This window comes from Mus musculus, chromosome 11 (assembly GCF_000001635.26).
Source record: "Mus musculus strain C57BL/6J chromosome 11, GRCm38.p6 C57BL/6J".
Lineage (NCBI taxonomy): Eukaryota > Metazoa > Chordata > Mammalia > Rodentia > Muridae > Mus > Mus musculus.
Genome location: NC_000077.6, coordinates 6,315,338 through 6,335,844, shown reverse-complemented (window position 1 = coordinate 6,335,844; position 20,507 = coordinate 6,315,338). Strand labels below are relative to the sequence as shown.

General features: G+C 41.5%; 1 protein-coding gene across 16 annotated transcripts in view; it reads right to left on the bottom strand.

Annotated features, from left to right (window-relative positions):
• The window catches only part of Ogdh (oxoglutarate (alpha-ketoglutarate) dehydrogenase (lipoamide)), a 67,498-nt gene that overhangs the window by 23,250 nt on the left and 23,741 nt on the right, over positions 1–20,507 (bottom strand). For 5 of the 16 annotated variants that reach the window (NM_001252283.1, NM_001361903.1, XM_006514582.3 and 2 more), the window contains exons 4-6: positions 18,990–19,080; positions 10,923–10,967; positions 1,197–1,312 (exon numbers count right to left, since the gene is read on the bottom strand). In NM_001252283.1, coding sequence (NP_001239212.1) covers positions 1,197–1,312; positions 10,923–10,967; positions 18,990–19,080 — 252 coding nt within the window. Of the gene's footprint in view, positions 1–1,196; positions 1,313–10,922; positions 10,968–18,764; positions 18,868–18,989; positions 19,081–20,507 lie in introns of all 16 variants that reach the window. The other 11 variants (NM_010956.4, NM_001252287.2, XM_030245649.1 and 8 more) reach the window with 3 other exon arrangements.

Below are 20,507 nucleotides of genomic sequence, written 5' to 3'. Positions count from 1 at the left end.
TAATAATAGTTAATAGGTGGCTCCGATGAAGAAGGCAGGCTTAGACAGCATACTCAATGTGGTGACAATAACACACAGGTGAGACCCAAAGTTAACTCACATTGGATTGATCCTTAACAAGTCTAAGTTCACCACTCCTACTGATACAGGCATGTTCTACTTCGTGCTCTCCTGAGAAGGGCCATCGGTGAGGAAGCAAGGCAGCTCCTAGCTGAGGTGCTTTGGATGGATACAGAGCGTCCCTTCTGACATTCAAATATTTTCTTGTGCTAAGTGTAGACTTGGAACGTGCAAAAGATGAGCTCACTGGAACAAACATTAACCACTGGGGGATGGAAAGGCCCTGACTGAGGTGACCTAGGCTCTAACGTCCAACCAGGGCAGGAGCCCCTCAGAGATCCCTGACTGTGACTGTTTCAAACTGGGTTCATGAAATCTGAATACCATAGCAGCAACATCGAATAATGGACCAAATCCATTCCCTTCTGAAATAGGCACCTCAGTTACCCTTATATACCGAACAGTGGCAATAACCTGTCTGAGAGAGGCAGACAGGCACCGCACAAGCGGCCCGACACAAAGCCAGGCTCTCAGCTGCTGTTTGTAGGATATATAAACAGGTCAGGAAGGAAGGAAAAGTAAAACAAGAATGGGAGAAAGGAAAGGAAGGGGTAGGACAGGAGCAGCCACCACTGTGTAGTGCAATCAATAGCTCCAGGCTCTATAAAGTAGAGGAAAATTTCCAGGGTGACAACTGCACCTGAAATAAAATCTAAAGGGATCCAAAAGTATTTTTTTAAAAAAGTTTTTAATAAAAAAGTAAGTTTCAAAAAAATTTTTTAAAAGTTTCTAGCTATAAAACAGAAAAAAGAAATTGGTTATCTTTCAGTTTCTTAAAACCACAGGACCGGGCTGGAGAGATGGCTCAGTGGGTAAGAGCACCCGACTGCTCTTCCGAAGGTCCGGAGTTCAAATACCAGCAACCACATGGTGGCTCACAACCATCTGTAATGAGATCTGGCGCCCTCTTCTGGTGTGTCTGAAGACAGCTAAAGTGTACTTAACATATAATAAATAAATAAAAAGAGTTTAAAAACAAAACAAAAAAAAAAAACAAACAAAAAAACCCACAGGACCAAAGCCAAACAAATAGCCAGGTATGACATCTGTTAGATTTTTCCAAGAACTGTTCTTACCTCCAGCCGACGGATGATCTCCCGAAGAGGAAGTGCTGGCTCCTGTCCCCCGATGAAAGTGGTGGTGGGTAAGTGGAAGACCTTGTCAAGGTCAGACTCGTGTAGGCCATAGAACCCTACAGACGATGAGGGACAAGGCATAGCCATGCAGGGGTCACAGTTTATAGGAAGGGAAAAGAAATCCAAGATGCCCCAAGGAGAAAAAAAAAAAAAAAAAAAGGAAGAAAGAAAAATATCACATACCCCTGATGTATATGAAAACAAGCAATATTTACCATCAGAATCAGAAACCTTAACAATAATTACACACTAAGATTATTACTAGGTAAACTAAAATAAAGCTATTATGCGCATATTAGTCTAATGTTTGGCAATTATTTATAATTTAGAGTTAAATTTATTTGAAAGTTCAAAGATAAAAGCCAATTTGGGCAGGTGGAAAGAGTCAAAAGAAATCAATCAAAAGGTAAATAAAAAGTTAAGAGAATTATAGTAGAAAATGGGAACTGATAGAGAATAGCAGACCATATACATGAATCATTTAACAGTAATGTGCATACATATTACACAGTGAGTGACAAAGCTGGGGTCTGCACTGGGAGGGAGAAATAGTCACCAGGACCCAAGCAGCTGGTGGGAGACTGTTCTTCAGGATACAACTAGGGTAGCAGAGGAAAGGTTGACAGCTTTCAGCCTTGGACTAAGGGCAAGCATCTCCCTGGAATATTTTCCCAAATTGCTAGCTATTCTATGGTACTCTGCAGTGCTATTACAGATCCAACCCTCACTTTCCCTATCCACTCTCCTATCCTCAAGCAGTCACTGCAGGGGAGATGCCTCTTCATCTGAAAGCTGTTTCAAACTGGAAAGGACAGTAGGAGGCTCTGTTCTTCAGCATCATGCTTATTTCATCTTGAAATCAGTAAAGGAGCAAACTATGAAATGACACCATTACTTGGTTTCCAGTCTGGCGCTTATTCTAAAATAACACATCAATTCAGGAAGGGCAAAGAGCACAGTGTACGTCACCAGCACCTGAATACCTGCTGCCAAAACTTTCTCAGGCTCCAGAACTGAACACTGAACCAGCAGACAACATGCTGAGCCCTAGATAAACAGTCTCGTTGTTTCTGCCTGCGTTAAGTACCTAAGCGCTGCTGTGAGACCCACGAATCAGGGAACCGAAATAAGGCAAGAAGCCTGCAAACACAAGCATGGACATGAGTCTCCAGGGTGGCTTTTTTGTTTTGTACCTGACAGTTGTTATTTAGCTTTGAATTTCCCTTGCTATGTAGACCAGGATGGCTTTGAACGTTAGGTAAGCTTTCTGCCTCTGTAGTGGAATTAACAGTGTACACTAACATGTCTGGTTGTCATGTCAGTCTTCAACATCAGTGGCCCAGGAATATCTTCATGACTCTCATTCAAACTAGGTTGGGAAATTACATTCTTATTCTCTCTCTCCTCTCTCTCTCTCTCTCTCTCTCTCTCTCTCTCTTTTTGAGACAGGGTCTTTGTGCATAGCCCTAGCTGTCCGCAAAACAGAGATAAGCCTACTTCTGCCTCCTGAGTGCTGGGATTAAAGACATACACCACCATGCCTGGCTGGGGTATTACATCCTTAAGTCTTAAAAAGCAAGGTATATTTTTTCAAGCCCCTTTAATTTCATTAAATTAAAAGGAAAAAACAAAAAAACAAAAAAACCAAACCAAACCAAACCAAACCAAAAAAAACCAAAACCAAAACAAAACAAAAAAAAAAAAAACCCAACTCAAACTACCCACCCCAAAGAAAAAAGCCCCACAAGCCTGAAGGAAGCCGTGGTGAAAGCGGTTTACTTAGGCTCTCTCACTTGTTTCCTGTTACTGTATCATAAATACAGCAGTTACAGGCATCTGGGAAGCACAACGCTCCTGCCTCTTATGACCCAGCTTGTAAGCAATAGCTCCATGGTATTTATGGGAAAAAACTAAAATATTTTCTGTAGTTGTGTTTTTTAAGACAGGCTCATGTTATCCAGACTAAGCTAGCTTTGATCCAGTAAGTAGCAGCCTCCTAAATGCTTTGATTACAGGTATGTACCACTATGCTTAGTTTAATATAGTTAATGATTTTTAAGAAACTTCTTAGGTTTACAAAACTCAGCCCAGGCTAGGCATGGTTATTGTAATCCCAACACGTTGGAGGTGAAAGCAAGATGATCAGAAATTCAAGATCAGTGGTGGTTTCAGGAAGACTGCATCTCAGACAAACCAGCAACAACCACCAAGTAAAACAAGACAAAATATCGGAAATTTCCGGATCAATGTGTCAAAACAGTACACTCTTCAGCATAGAAAATATTCAGGTTGTGATTGATGTTGGCCAGTCACGTATTCACATGCAGATGAGAACTGTGTTGCTACACCAACAGCATGAAGGAGGCATACACTCTCTGATGCTCCTATAGGTATAACACTTGATTGTAATTCACAGCCCTTGGGTCTCATTGATCAGCATCAGAAGTGTTGGACCCATTTCTACATCTTCAGTCACTTGAGAAATGAACCCCACACACATGCTTTTCTTTCTTTTTCTTTACTAATTCTAACTACAAACTTTAGACTTTGCTTAAAAAAATAAATAAAAAAGGTAATCCTGTTGAAAGGGTGAAGAAAGGCAGAGATACAAGGAAGTCCTGGGTTCTCTTCCACTCCCATATCCCAGACAGAGAGTAGAGAATGAGCAGCAGAGAAACCTTAGGAAGTATAGACAACAAAGCCCCACAAATACTGCTCTAGGTAAAGATCAGGAGGGGGCAGCTTCACAAGACCAGAAAACTTGAGACAATTCCTGCTGCACGCTGTCCCACTGTCTCTCACTAACTTGTTACAAGTCTGAGTATCCACATCGAGGCTTTAGGGAAGACCCAAGAATGAGTCTAAAACCTCTCTGGGGTAAAACAGGAACAAGGTAGTGCTCCTGACAGAAGTGTCCAGAGAAGGTCTGTTATGACAAACCAAATAAGATTCCAGAATTCACAATACCAAAACGTCTCTGTTTCTATTAAAAAAAAAAATTCAAAACACACAACAGAGCTAGTAAGATGGCTCCGTGGGTAAAAGGCGCTTGCCACCAAGCCAGATGAATGAGTTGATTCCCTGGTCCCATGAGGTGGGAGACGAGAATGGACGCCTTCAATTGGTCTTCCGATGGCTACATCCCCCTACACACTAAAAGAGCTGGGCGATTGGCCAGGCAGTGGATTCCAGAACTTGGGAGGTATGAGGGGTCAAGGTCAGCCTCAGGTACATAGTGAATTTGAGGTCAGCCTGGGCTACATGAAAAAGCTGAAAAAATACAAACAGCAATCATCATGATTAACCTATTGTATAAAAATAGAAACAGGGGCTGGAGAGATGGCTCAGCGGGTAAGAGCACTGACTGCTCTTCCGAAGGTCCTGAGTTCAAATCCCACTACCACATGGTGGCTCACAACCATCTGTAACAACGTCTGACACTGTCTTCTGGCGTGTCTGAAAACAGCTACAGTGTACTTATTTATAATAATAAATAAATCTTAGGGCCAGAGCCAGCAGGGACTGAGGGATCTGGACTGACCAGAGCAAGCGGGGTTGACTGGAGTGAGCAGAGGTCCTAAATTAAATTCCCAACAACCACATGAAGGCTCACAACCATCTGTATAGCTACAACAGTGTGTGCTCATAAACATAAAATAAATAAACAAATCTTTAAAAAGAAAGAAAAAAAAGAAATAATCTTTAAAAAGAAAGAAAGAAAAAAAAAGAAATGGAATTTTAAAAGGTAGGCATAAAATCTCTAGCATAACAAATAAAAGGAAAGAAATGAAATGAAGCAGAAATATTTTGGCAGAAGTGGTGGTGCATGCTTTTAATTCTACATTTGGAGGCAAATAGGAGGATCTGTGTGAGTATGACACAAGCCTGGTCTATGTGACAAGATCTTGTCTCAAACAAAACAAAACAAAACAAAACCCAAAACAAAAACTAAAAGTAAAACCAAAGCAAGAATTTCAGAATGAGTGAGAAGCAATAGCCACACTCATCCCAGAAACAGATGTTAGAATTATCTAAGAGTTAAATAAAGCTATCACAAAACCATCTCAATGAGTAATTATAAAAACAGTGACAAATTGAAATCCTTAGCAAAAACTAAAAACATAAAAACATATTAAAACAGTGGCCAGTGAGATGGCTCAATAGGTAAAAGTGCCTGCCACAAAAACCTTATGATGGGAGACCTTGTCCCCAGATGGCAGGAGAAAGCCGACTCCTACAAAGTGTCCTCTGACCTCCACAGATGCACTATAGCACGTGTGCCTGCACATGTACACACACAGAAAAATTAGTAAATACATTTTTAAAAAAGGAAATTAAAACCCCACAAATAAATTCACTAGACAGGTTTAGTGTCACAGGTAAAGAGACTTAGTGAATCTGAAGATGGAAAAACAGATGGATGAAAGCTAACATTAAAAAGCACTGAGGATATGTGCTAATGTAATTAAAGATTTTCCATTCTTGTGGGGCAAATTTCTGAAAGCGAGTATCTGAAAGAGTACTTAGAAAACAGCTGAAAACTTCCTTAAATACATCAGAAGAGTTTAACTCCCAGATTCAGAAAGTTGATTGAATCCATAGGAAAAGGCACTGATGCCAAAATGTATAACTTGAGAAAACTTAAAACAAAGGAGAGTCTCCACTTACAGAGAAAAACAATATAAAACAAAACAAAAAGAGATTTAGAGATTTTCTCATCACAAATCCTAAAAGCTAGAAAAAAGTGGTATGTTCCTCCATAGCTGAAAGAAATCATATCTGTCTACTTAGAATCCTACAAACAAAACAAGGGAAAATTAAGAGATTCTCAGGTAAGAAAAACAAAACACTCTGTCCCTCCACCCCCACGAGAACCAGCTAATAGCACAAAGGATGGTTCTAAAGGAACGGGCAAAGGGAATGAATTCTTCAGACAGAAGGAGACGAGAAAAAGAAGCAACCTCACACAGAAAGCAAGCACACGAGACAGGGGCAGAAGTAACAGACGCTCCAGTTCACGGATGAGGCAAATGTCTTCAACAGTGTCTGCCGGGGCTCCATTTCACATGGATGTAGGAAACGTATTTAAGACAGATACATTATACATGGAGATGAAAGGAGGCAAGTTTTTCACTCCTGCTGACCTGAGGTATAATGACATAAGTAGATGGTAAGTTAGTCTACACTGTGTAATACATACAACAACTACAAGAGCTATACGATAGATATAGCTTTATGAATGTCATAAAGATGGGGTTTTAAAATAAGAGTTTAAAAATCCAGGGGCTGGTTCAGTGGGTAAAGGTACTTGCCACACAAGACTGACAATCTGGGCTTAACTCTTGGAATGCACGTAAAGGTGGAAGGGGAGAACGCAGTCCATAAGTTGTCCTCAGATCTTCACATCTCATATGCCCCTCTCCTGCCCCTCATTGATACATTTTTCTAAAAATTCACAGTTGATCAGAAAGTTAAAGTCAACATTCTTTTCTCTTTTTTTAAAAGATTTGTTTATTTATTATATATAAATACACTGTAGCTGTCTTCAGACACTCCAGAAGAGGGAGTCAGATCTCATTACAGATGGTTGTGAGCCACCATGTGGTTGCTGGGAATCGAACTCAGGACCTTTGGAAGAACAGTCAGTGCTCTTAACTGCTGAGCCATCTCTCCAGCCCTAAAGCCAACATTCCTTTAACTGTTTTGCAGGAATAAAGATATTCTATAAGTGATACTATAATCCTCCCTTTGGCTTATACAAAATAAATTGGAATTTCCCCAGGAGTTTCTTCCCGGGCAAAGGAAAAGGCTGAAGCCTAGTGTCATAGTGGTCACTGTCAGAGAGCAGCCCTGAAATGATGATGGCTGGAGCCGCTTGGCCAGGCTTCTGGACTCTGCAGAGCTCTTGCCCACCTACTTGCACCTAGACTTTATGTTAGGATCCCAGAGATGCTCTCAGGAGGGTCACTTCACTCCTATTTCCAATGTGACCACATTGAATAAATCTTCTTTTGCTGTTTCTCACCATTGCTTTCTTTCTTTAATTGGCCTTTTTAAGGATGAGTAGCTGAACCTAGCTTGTTATGGCCTCCAAGGCCCTGGCTGACACTAACAACTCTATAACAAAACTAGGAATACAAAAAACAGGAAAGTATAAAATACTACACTTACACTCTTAATATATCAGTAACCACACTAAATATAGATAACATTAAATAAAAAGAATTGGTAGAATAGATTTTTAAGAACTAACAAAACAAACACTCCACAGAAAAACTAGGACCTGGGGCTGGTGAGATGGCTCAGTGGGTAAGAGCACCCGACTGCTCTTCCAAAGGTCCAGAGTTCAAATCCCAGCAACCACACGGTGGCTCACAACCATCCGTAGCAAGATCTGATGCCCTCTTCTGGTGTGTCTGAAGACAGCTACAGTGTACTTACATATAATAAATAAATAAATCTTTAAAAACAAAAAACAAAAAAACTAGGACCTAAGCACATGATCATTTATAAGAAATTTACTTGTAATACTGTGACATGAATAGATGGAAAATACTAGAAAATATGTTCTGCAATATCAAGCTAATACAAAGTAGGGCATATAGTATCAGATAAAGTAGACTTCAGAGTAAACATTACTAGAAGTACAAAAAGGTACATTATGACAGAAGAATCAATACAGATACTGAGAAGACAGCAATTCTAAATGCACAAGCAGCAGATTTTGTATAAATCTGACATATTAAAAGCTTGTATTCCCAACACTGAGGACAAGACAGGAAGATTGCTACAAGTTTAGAGGTTAGCCTAGGGTAACCAACAGTTGAATAGCCAACTGTTCAAAGCCAACTGGGCTATACAGTGAGACAATGTCTCAAGGAAAAAAAAAGCTACAAACTATCTGAACCAAAAATTAATAAGAAACTCAAAGGAGAAATGGAAAAATCTATATAGGTAATTGGAAGATTTCAAAACCCTCTCTTTTAAGAGTATTTTTTAAAAATCAGAAAATTGGGAGCTGGAGAGATGGCTCAGCAGGTAAGAGCACTGACTGCTCTACTGAAGGTCCTGAGCTCAAATCCCAGCAACCACATGGTGGCTCACAACCACCCGTAATGAGATCTGACGCCCTCTTCTGGTGCGTCTGAAGTCAGCTACAGTGAACTTATGTATAATAATAAATAAATCTTAAAAAAAAAAACAGAAAATTGTTATAGATCTAGGAAAACAAGCTTCAAACAAGACCTAACTGATGTTTACACAGCATTCCACCTAACAACAAGCAACATCCTTTTCAAAGGACTGTAGGCCACACATCAACACAGATGACAGAATAGGCCATTAACACTAACAAAATATGTAGAAGGACTGAGATCATAACAGAATCAAATTAGAAACCATTAACACTTAAATATTAAACAATAAACACTTCTAAATAAACCAAAGGTATTCAAAATAAAACAAAACACTGATATAGGGTAGGGGAAGGCACTGAAGTTATCAAAGCTTTTGGGAAATCTAAAGGAGTACCAAGATAGAAACTTAAAAAAAGAAAAATATATACATCTGAAAACAAACAAACAAAAAGGCTTTAATCAACAATCTGTTTCTAACCCTGGCCTCAGGACTAAAAGGGAAAAACAAACAAAAACCAACAGACACATAAAAACTAAAAGAGCAGAAATCAATGTGGTTGAAGAGCTCAAAACAGTGAAACCCCAGAGAAACAAAGGACTGCTCCTCTAAGATCTGTACACAGACATGCCCTTTGTAAACAACATCAACACAACTAACAGGGTGCGAATGAAGCCTGATGTCACTAAAGACCCGCAGGATACCAAAAAGATCAAAAGGAACATCATCAAATCTCTAGGTATTTTAGCTTAGCATAAAACCATGGAGGAACACTTTTCAATTTCCCTGTAAGTTTACCTTATTCCTAACAAAAGAATGCTGCATGTAGACAGAAACATTTATTCTAAATAAAAGACTCTAAAACTGCCATGATAATGGTAAAAATAAAGCTTTATAGTCACAATAATCTAAATGTGAAATTGGTGGGAGGATATGAACAACTAAAAAAAAAAAAATCTGAAAATCCAAAGTAGTTCCACACAGAGAAGACCTAAAGATTTTCTTTGTGAACTGTATTATGCGTTGGTATCTGTATATGTGAGACATACATGTTCCAAGGCATGCATGTGGAGTCAAAGGCTCTCCCCTTCCACCATGTGAGTCCCAAGAATGAAACTCGGGTTTGTCAGGCTTGGCTGCAAGTACCTTAACTCACCAGACAGATCCTACTTATTTTTGAGAAAAGTGCAAAACTCAAGGAGAGACTTTCTAGCTAACAATGCCAAAACAACTAGAGACTATGGGCAAAAATAAGTATTTAAGTACATCTTGATTTAGACATTGATCTTATCACATTCAAAATAGATCCTAGACTTAAAATTTTAAGACAGTTATAGCTCAGGCTGGTCTCAAACAAGCAACACTCCTGCCTTGTTTCCCAAATGGTAGGATTATAGGTGCAGTCCACTGAGCCAATCAAAGTATATAAGGGGAGATCTCTGGGATCCAAAGCTAAGGGAAAAGTTAAAATGGACAACAAAAGCACACAGGATGAAAAGTTTAATACAGTGTATATCACAAAAATGAAATCTTTTTGCTCAGTAGTCTTCACCGTGTGAATCCTTTAAAACAACTGCATTTCCATATCATGTGATACTATTCACCACCAAAACACTAACAACCTAGGGGTGTCTCTACATAACCAACATCAAAATGTTAATACTGAACTGCCATTTTTATAGCATCCATAAAATGAAAACATTACAGAAATGGAGAAGACAAGAGTAGTTTCCAGGGATTAAACTTTGTGGCAGGGTTTGGCTTGACCCTGGTGTGATGTGTGCTATAGTCAAACTTCAGGGGATAACTACTAAAGGTTATGAAACCCAGCAATTCTTACAGCTGCACGAGTCTTCATTTGTCTCAAAATGTGAAATTTAAAATTTCATAGGTATTATGATTAAGACAAAGGAAAAGAAAAATGTCTTAAGAGAAGCCTGCAGAGAAAGAAACTGGTCAAATCAAAGAGGCGTAGGAAGAGAACATAGCAGGCAGATGGCCCCAGCACCTCAACTCTGGATTCCTCAAGGGCATTCTTCCCAGAAACAAGGGTCAAAAAGCACCCCCAGAAAGCTTAGTACTCTGGTTGTCTTTCAATAAGAGAACAGTTTAGAGACCTTGTTCAGAATGCCCCGGAAGCAGAATCTGAAGGAAGCCAGAGTCTAGCAAAACCAACCACACAGAGGAGAGGACACGCCACCATGCAGAGCTAATGTGGCCTCAGGCTCCCACAGGAGCTAAGGGGATAACGCTGCAGAGGAAGCTTATAGCACATCGACTGTGAAGCATGGATACGATGAAATGCTTGTCAGAACACAAAATGAGCAGAAACGAGCCTATACCAGGTCACAGCTCTACTTGTTGGTTAATAACTAAGTGAAAGGAAAAATATTTTAAAACAATTTAAAAAATTGTAAAACACTGATAGATGCTGTGTCAACTTTCCCAAAATCACATGCTAGGAAAAGTTGCACATACTAATCAAATGAAGTCCTCAACTCCAGAAAGGTCAAAGGCTCATTATTTTCATACCTCCTACTGTTAGCATTCGAAGTCGTTCCTTGAAAACTGCAAGATCTGAGAGGCAGAGTGGGGTAGCATGGGGGAGTGCAGAAGGAAAAAGACAGGTGAGAGTTAGTTTAAAACCTCAACACCAAAATTCTATACCATCACCACAGAAATAAGCAACACAGATACTGTAACACCAACAGAGGGATGGAGGGACAAATGGAAGGACACACACACACACACACACACACACACACACACACACACACACAGATACAAGGATGGGTTTTGTGATCAGGGGTTCAACTGCTGTGACCGGTTTTGGTAAATGTAGGACTTGTTCATAGAAGAGCTGGATACGGTAAATCAAAGGACAGGAAGGCCACTCCCCTGACACGGGAAAGCCACCAGGCAGCACCATTTGATCCCCCTGCTCTAATCTAACCTCAAGAGGCCACTGACAGTTATGCATTTCTAGACCACTATGTGGTGAAAGCCAGAGGAAAAGAAAGGGAAAAGAGCTGATGTGTGAAGTGGCCACCTTTCAGAACTGGGTCCAGGGAGCAGTGGACTGTAGAGAGTAAGAGGATGTGTAGTCTTCCTGTACAAGATGGCAGAGCTGGAACAGAAGAACTCAACACCAATGACCCTTAACAACACACAGCTATGCACACCTTACGCTGCCTCCTACCTGTAAGCTTTCAGGCACTTCTACCCAACTTTCCTGGCCACTAGTGAAGCTCAACCACTTTTCCCAGATATATAAAACTCTTCACCCAGAACCGTGGTCCAGAGTGTGCACATGAAGGCAGCCAGGCACTTCCTCTCAAGCAGAGGTTCAAACAGACTGAACAGATCCCAGTGAGCAGGCAGTCTTATTAAGACACCTACACTGTGCAAACACCAGGCAAAGTCCTGCCTTCTTCTCCTAGGGGCAAGCATCTAAGACCTGAGCACCCAAGCTCTGCACAAAAGCAACAATGTGCTGCTTAAGGTGAGGGTGACGATTTTCCATTTAGAGTCAAGACAGACCAGGTCAACAACCTGATCCTGCAAAGCTCAGACACAGGGGAAGGCTTCAAAGGGAACTGAAATTATTCATTCTTGTTAAAAAAAAAAAAAACAAAAACGGAATACCATATGAGAGAGTGCTTGCCATCTGGGTATTGGGTATGCAGATACTTTTATTTCTTTTTTTCACTTTGAAAACAAACCAAAGAGTGAAAGAGCACTACTGTGTTGTCATTATAGAAAGCACAACTGTCTCTCTCCCAGCATATCTGAGGACTCTGCAGTCTTCTCAGCACTTACATTTAATTTAGAGTGTGGATGTGTCACTGGTATAGACAAGCTGTTAGGGACACAGCTGTGTTACTTCTAAAAGATAAGGATGCACATGGGGGTAGGGTGACAGACGTACCAGTTCTCAGGCACACACAAGGAATCCCTGCTCAACACCTAGGGGCTTGAATGCCCTTTGAATACAGCTTCAGGAGACCGGCCGGCCTGTGGTCACCTAAGGAAGCTTACTGGGTACTACTCAGCTATCTGAGGCTACACAGAAGGCAACGATAAACGATAAATAAACAAATCACCAAAATGGTGATTAAAAAGCAATTCTAGAACCAGGTGGTGTGGCAAACATGTGTAGTTCCAGCTACTTGAAAGGCTGAAGGAGGAGGGTCGTTTGAGCACATGGTTTTGAGACCAATCTGAGCAATAAGAATGACTGCAGCTCAAAAAAAATGCTAGACAAACAGGGTTTACACTGAGTTCCCAGCTCACTCTTCTCAGTGCAGCAAGAAGGTCAGAAGGATGCACAGGAACACTGACACCCTGCATCTGAGGCCACAGAGCAAATGCACATTCATTTAAGCAGCTCAAAGGCCAACAGAGTTTTGGACTTAAAACTGACTTTTAACTAAATGTAAGCTCGTATCCTAATACTATTAAGAATTTACAGCCGGACGTGGTGGTGCACGCCTTTAATCCCAGCACTCGGGAGGCAGAGGCAGGCGGATTTCTGTGTTCGAGGCCAGCCTGGTCTACAAAGTGAGTTCCAGGACAGCCAGGGTTATACAGAGAAACCGTTTCGAAAAACCAAAGGAAAAAAAAAAAACCCCAAACCAAAACAAACAAACAAAAAAAGAATTTACAAACACTAAAGGTATAGTATGTTTGAGAACTTTCATATTTTCCTTATATTTGTTTACAAAATGTTAATCTGAATTCTTTAATTATATTGAAGTCTCAGATTAGGAAAATAGTCATTATGTCCATGTGAGAAGTTACCGTGAAATACATAACAGAAGTCACTGATGATGGCAATTTTAAGAAGGAATTTAGTTCGGGTACAATACTTGAAAGGGAAAATTGAGGACACACGATGAGTGCTGTGGAGAGCCTTTAGGAGGGACACTCCGAGGAAGTTAAGCTCGAGCAGGAATCTAACTTTAGACTAGAACAGGGAAATAGGCTCAGGCAGGAATTTTAATCATAGTATTAAGTAGGCTTCAAGCAAGATTTTGGGCTTGGACAAGGAAGTGGCCTCAGGTATTTTGGTCATTCTGACAAGTCCTTGGAAACAACTGTCACAGGAGTAATCACGGGACTTTGCTTACTGCCTTGCTAGTTCCTCACTGTACTGCATGTAATTAAAATGGCATAAAAATGGATTGGGAAAAATTAAACCTGCCTTCAGTCTCAGGATTGACTTGGGTCTTGCTACAATGTTGTCTAATTGTCTTTTTCTTTTTAGTCTTCACTCCTCCACTGGAGAACCATTTGACTGACTGAGCAGGCTTGGTCAGAAAACAAGATGTCAACCCTCCCTTCTCCATGCCAAACTGAGCACGAAGGAAATGACAAGCACAGAATGCAAAGCCTGAAATGACAGGTGCCACACTGAAGTTAGCACTTCAGGATGGCTGGTTTTTTGTTTTTTTTTTTTTTTAAAGATTTTATTTATTATTGTATGTAAGTACACTGTAGCTGTCTTCAGACACACCAGAAGAGGGCGTCAGATCTCATTACGGTTGTGAGCCACCATGTGGTTGCTGGGATTTGAACTCAGGACCTTCGGAAGAGCAGTCAGTGCTCTTACCAGTCGAGCCATCTCGCCAGCCTGGATGACTGGTTTCTAATTAAGCCATGTATCTCAGAGGAGGACAATGATGGAGCTCACTGTCTAGGCCTATCCACTCATCTCAACTCTGTCATTTTGTAACATACACTCATTTCTACCTTGGTACCTAAACCTATGTGCCTTCTTTACGGCAATCTTGGAAAAGCCTCAAGTGTCCTCCTGCCAGGAGACTGTGGGATGCCTTTCCTGCGCTACAGCAGAAAGCAAGAGCAAACCATGGCTGTGGAGGACAGGAAATGTCCTCAAGGAAACATAACCTTGCACACATGGAAAATGTACCCCAGTCCAGACATCATGAATATAATCATGGAATATAACCCATAACTAACATTATTTACATTTTTAATGAAAAGCCTGTAGTCCTAGTTATTGAAGAGGATGAGGCAGTGGGTCCTCTGCCCAGCCTAGGTGAGGGGTCGGGGAGGTGGGGGAAGTGGAAGGCATGGAGACAGACAGGAAGGAGAGAGATAGCAGGTGTGCCGGCTCACAAATAAAAGCCCAGAGACAGAAAGATCATGCTGGCTTGCTTACACAGAGACCTTACAATATAGGTATGTTCCTCTACGCACAGCTTAATTCTTAATCTTAGGTGATATCATCATATCTGCCTAGAAGATGAGGTGACTTCAGCATCCAGCTTAAGGTTATCCAGTCAGGGTTTATAAAGCTTGTATTACAATAAAAATGAGATGCTAGGATTTGTGTGTTGTCTAAACTTGTATCAGACCTGTGTGTACATCAAAGGTGGTTGTTCAAACTACTTTTTCTACAGTTTCAAACATCTAACAACTGACACCTTTTTAACTTGTAAATATCTTTATGTCACATTATTTGAAATTCAGAGTATCAGAGATGGGATGTAGCTAAATGGTAGAGTACTTGCCCTGCTTACTAGAGGCCCTGAGTTTGATGGGAGGGGATTTAGGAGGAAGGTAACCATGGTAGCAGAGGGCTGCATTAACCAACAGTTGGAAAACCTTACGTTTCAGGCCAGGCAGGATGATACACACACACACACAGAGTGTAAAATCTACTTAGAGGTTTATAATTTTTCTTATTAAAATAAATAAAACTTACAGGGTCAGGTGGCACATCTTTGTAATCCCAGAACTTGGGAGATAGAAACAGGAAAACTCAGGAGTTCGATGCCAACCTGGGCTACAGAGCAAGTTCTATTCCAGCTTGGGAACCCGAGACCTCATCTTAAAAAAAAAAAAAGCACACATCCAATGTGCTTTTCTCACCCCAGACTCTTAGCTCATCCACATGCTCCTGTCACAGGGAGTTGTCAGAGGGTTTCAGAGAGTTCTGAGCCATTTTTATGTACTTGAGCTTTAAGACTTATAAAATCTTCAACTATGATCCTCACAGAAGCACAAAAACACTGAGGACATCATCCAAAGTGGATATGAAGCAAGGCCCCAGGAAGGGGTGGGGTGGGGGAGGCAGGGCAGACTTATGGAATAGAGACTCCAGAGCTGAACTCTATTGGAAATCCTTAAGATTTTTAACTCTTCAAAGACTGCTAAGCTTGCCGTGACCTACAAGTCTGAAGGGGGAAAAGGCAGCTTAAAGGCCCCCAATTATTCTAATGTGCAGACAGAGAGGTACCCTTTAAGGCAGGTTCCAGTAGTACAGAACAGGGCCAGTTTTTTCCTCTGCTTCTCTCTAGTATACAGTTTTTTTTTATCATAAATGAAAAACTAGAATTTTGTGGTCTCTAGCCTGACTGAGGGAGGAGGTGTTTCTGTTCACAAGTGGGGTAAGTGTTTACAGCCAGTGGCTCACTCTGAACCAAGCACATGGAGGGGACCCTCCAGGACTAGCAGGCTTCAGAGTACTCTCTGAACTGATGTGATACAAACAGGAAAATGAAGTGTCTTGGGATTCTCATGTAGTGGAAGACACCACCGAGGGAGAAGGCACTAACACCACCTAAGAACCATGTCTTATAAGCACAAAATTCTGCATCACTGAATCCCAGAGCAAGACTGAACTCACACCCAAGCACACATCCAGAATTTAGCCCTATTTGGTCAGATTAAGAGGAGTTCTCCTACTCTCCTCCCGTGGTATTTTATATCTATGTTTTTGTTCATGGCTCCTGCCTTATACCTTTCTCCCCAAGTTAGGCCACAGATACTAGAGTTCCTCTTTCTCAAGGTAGAGCATAATCCTCCCCAGTTTCCCTATCACAATTGAGCATAAGTTCCTTGCTCTACCCCCTGATTCAGTTCAGGCCTCATTTCAGAAGGTTCCTGCCCTATGCCTGAGAGGAAGGAATGCCAAGAAAATGCTAAGTATTAAGTTCCTGGTATCCAACTGCATTTTAGCGTGCCAGTTCTTATTTTGATCACACCTGTGCAATAAAATCTCCACAGAAGCCCACCAGGATAGTGTACTGCAGGCTATGTACTGTGAACCATGTGACAGCTGAGTAAAACCCTTGTTTACATGCCAAGACAGTGGTGCACTCCAAATCCATGCTACAGTATATCTGAGACACTTCCGGGCTTGCCCTCAGCTTCTCTTCACCTGATTATTTACTTTTTTGGTTTTTTGTTGTTGTTGTTGTTTTTTTTTCAAGACAGGGTTTCTCTGTATAGTCCTGGCTGTCCTCTTAGAAATCCACCTGCCTCTGCCTCCCGAGTGCTGGGATTAAAGGCGTGAGGCACCACGACTGGCTGATTATTTACATTCTTAAAATAGCCTTTATAAGGTAGTAAATAAATACACGCAAGTGTTTTGCTGGGTTCTGTAAACTTCTGAACATCCAGAGTGTGGTGAGGTGACACACACCTTTAATGCCAGCACTTGGAAGGAGACAGACCAGGGACGTAAGCTCCCTTCTTGAATCTGATTCCAACTCCAGGTAGACAGGCGTTAGACTGTCTTTACATTTACTTGTCTGTCTGTCTGTCATCTAAATGTCTGTCTGCATGCATGTACATACCACACTGTAGGTGTGGAGGTCAAAGTTGCTGGAGTAGTACTTTTTCCACCGTGTGGGTTCCTGAGACCAAACGCAGGTTATCAGCCTTGGCACCAAGCACCTGCTGCACCATCTGCTAGCCTCAAGAAGTGGTTCTTGTCCGTGGTTCCTGCCTCATAATTTCTTCCCTAACACAAGCCATTGAAGCTAGAATTCCTCTTATCCAACATGGATATTAAAATACTAATCTTTTTCCAGACTTTCTCTTTTGGAGTTCACTATAAACAAATTCTTTTCATGGAACGATCTATCAAAACTGAACTAAATGAGAGGAAACGCACCTAGTCCTGACTGCTGACTGCTGGTGGAGAGAAGTCTCTACACCCTCTCCCGCTCTCGTTCACTCAGTGTGCTCACGCATGCACGTGTACAGAGTAAGTCACTGGGTATCTCTGTCTTACTGCCTCGAGATGGGGTCTTTCACTTAACCTGGAACTAGGCTAACAACAACAAAACCCCAGCAATCCTCCTGTCTCCACTGTCTACAATGCTGGCATCACATGTTCATGTGGCCTTGCATGTGGCTTTACATAGGGCTTGGACTTAAGTCCTCGTGCTTGCACAGCAAGTGTTCTAAGCCAATGAGTGACTGGCATGACTGGCCCAATACCACCTTCTATCTTTTGAGATCACAAATTTTTTGTGTGGATTACCAAGAAAAAGAAAAGGTTTGTTTTTTCTACATATTTGGTAAATCTGCTAAAAGGATATACAATATAGAGGAAATATTGTAATATCCATGACTGTTCTTGAAAACTAAAGAACTATTTATAAACTGTCAACATCAATTCCAATGTCAATTATGTTCACTAACTGTAGCTAATTAATATCCAAATCCTTGGTTACAACTCACCAATGCCTGTAAGACCACAGGGCATGTGCAAAGCCCCAGAGACTATTCCTCAAAGTGACTTCAAGGACACTAATTTCATCTTCTCCCCAAGAGTATTAGCAAGTTGGTGATCATCGACTCATTAGCATGCAAGGTGCCTACTGTGAACACGCCGGTCATTTCGTAATTAGTCACACCATCATTTCTTTAGTACAGGTTAGCAGCATGGTGACATAAGCAAATTAACTCTGGAAGCAGCTTCAGTGAGCACTGCAATGCTGATTCACCTCACAAGGAGGACCAGGTACAGGCTGGCATATCTCCCAGCAACAGTGACAAAACCCCAATTCTCCACACATGCACCTCCCAAAGGCCCTGGTGTCCTGACGCTGTAGGGAAGGCCTCCCAAAGTTTCCTCAGTATGATCACAGCATTTATAAATCAGGGAACCTAAATAGCACAGCTTGATCTGGAACTTGCTCTTTAGGAAAATAAACACTCTCTAGCCCACCAGGCCCCACCATACTCCAGAATGGGACAGTCATGACAACAGCAGCCTTGCAGGGCTCGTGGCCTTACCATAGGCGGTGTTGTGCAGGATATGAAAAGCTGGAGTCAGAAGAGCTACTATCTAAAGCAGTTAGCCAGGTTTTCTTGGTGCCAAAGACCCTTCCTTTGAAAATTTTTTTCCAGATTGAGTCTTAAAACAATCTGGCTGAAACTTGAGATAAATAATATCCTTAAAGCACACTAAGACTATCTGACTGCTGAATTTCAAGTGATCAGAACGAAGGAAACTTCAGAGTCTTTCCCTGCTGTCTGGATGTCCTGGCTAGCACAGGCTGTGCACAGCGAGAGGCGCTCAAGCAGCGCAGCTGACTGCTCGCAGACCCTCACCAAGTTTGTCTGTGGATGAGATAATGTCAGCGGGCACGGAGGAGTCCAGATCAGCATCCAAAATCCCCAGGGGGTCCAGCTGTGCTACATGGTGCCCTCGTATCTATGAGTGGGCCAACGATGAGAGGGAAGGACACACACAAAAGGACAGGAGAAAAAAAAGAGGGAAGGGGCAAAAAAAAAGTAAAATTACATTAAAATTAGCATTTACATATTAATTCTCACCCACGTTTGAAGAAACAGTTACCGGAGCATCATCAAAATTTACACAACTAATTCCGAGAGGATCAAGTTTTGCAATGTGGTGACCCCTGACCTGGAATAATAACACAAGCAAGTCATTAAGCAGATCCAGTGAGCTGTGGGGAAGGGTAAAAGACTTATAGTTCATACAAATCTTTCTTAGAAAGGAACATAGCTCAATGAACCCATACGATAGAACTAAGTTCTTTTCTTTTTCTTTCTTTTTTTAAAATTTATTTTATGTATGTGAGTACACTGTAGCTGTCTTCAAACACACCAGAAGAGGGCATCGGATCCCCATTACAGATGGCTGTGAGCCACCATGTGGTTGCTGAGAATTGAACTCTAGACCTCTCAAAGAGCAGTCCATACACTGCTCTTTTATGAGGATAAAAAAATGGACAAGTTTATCAAGTTATAATAATAAACTTGGATATTTGAAAAGTGATCCTGGGATCCTTGCAGTTTCTTTAGATCAACAGAAATGAGATATGCTGGGAGAATTGTTACTCCAGTGTGGAGACGATTATTTCCCTGAGAAGGGAAACGAAAGCTCAGACTGTGCCGGGTAAGGGATGGATATGGTACCATCTTATTACGAGGTTTGCCTCCATCATCATCATCACCATCACCATCATCTGTCTGTTTGTTTATATGTGTGGAGGAGCAAGGGTTATGGCCCAAAAGACCACTACATGGATTAAAAAGCACTTGATCTGAAATATTTAAAAACACAGAAGATGGGCCCAGAGAGGTTGTTCAGCACTTAAAGAGTTTCCATATGACTCAGGTTCCATTCCCAGCACCTACACGGGGACAGACAACCACCTGTAACTCTAGGTCCAGAGGACCCAATGGTCTCTTCTGGTCTCTATGGACACCAGGCACACATGCGGTGCACATATATAGGTAGGCAAAATACCCAGATACATAAAATCATACAAAATTAAAAACCAAATAAGAGGATGGGGTATATAGCTCAGCGATAGAGCTCCTGCAAACCACATGTGTGTATTTATGTGCTGTATAGAACCTCCAGCACCATCAAAACAGAAATGGACTGGGTATATTGAGGCTGTTCTGTTTGTATGATTATAATATTGAATTCTGTACCCAAAGAATTCTCAAGTAAATTCTCATATTTACCAGCCTTGTTGTACAAACCTTGCTCTTTAATTTAAGATGAGGTTTGGTCTGTTGCTGTGTACTGGAATGCCAAACACTGGCCCTGGGGGCCTCAGAGATGAGGATATTCTTACTTAGACCAATTGATGCTATGTAGCTTTGCCCCCAAGTTATCCCTGATGGGTGAATAAAGATGCCTACAGCCAATAGCTGGGCAGGAGAGAGATAGGGAGAGTTTTGGTTCAGAGGCAGGGACCATGAAGAGAGAGAAGGTAGAGAGAGGAGAAGACTCCATGGGGTAAGTGAATGACGAAAGCATGGCCATGAGGGTTTGTCCATGGAGTAAGGGTGGCCCAGGCAGAACAGGGCAAATTG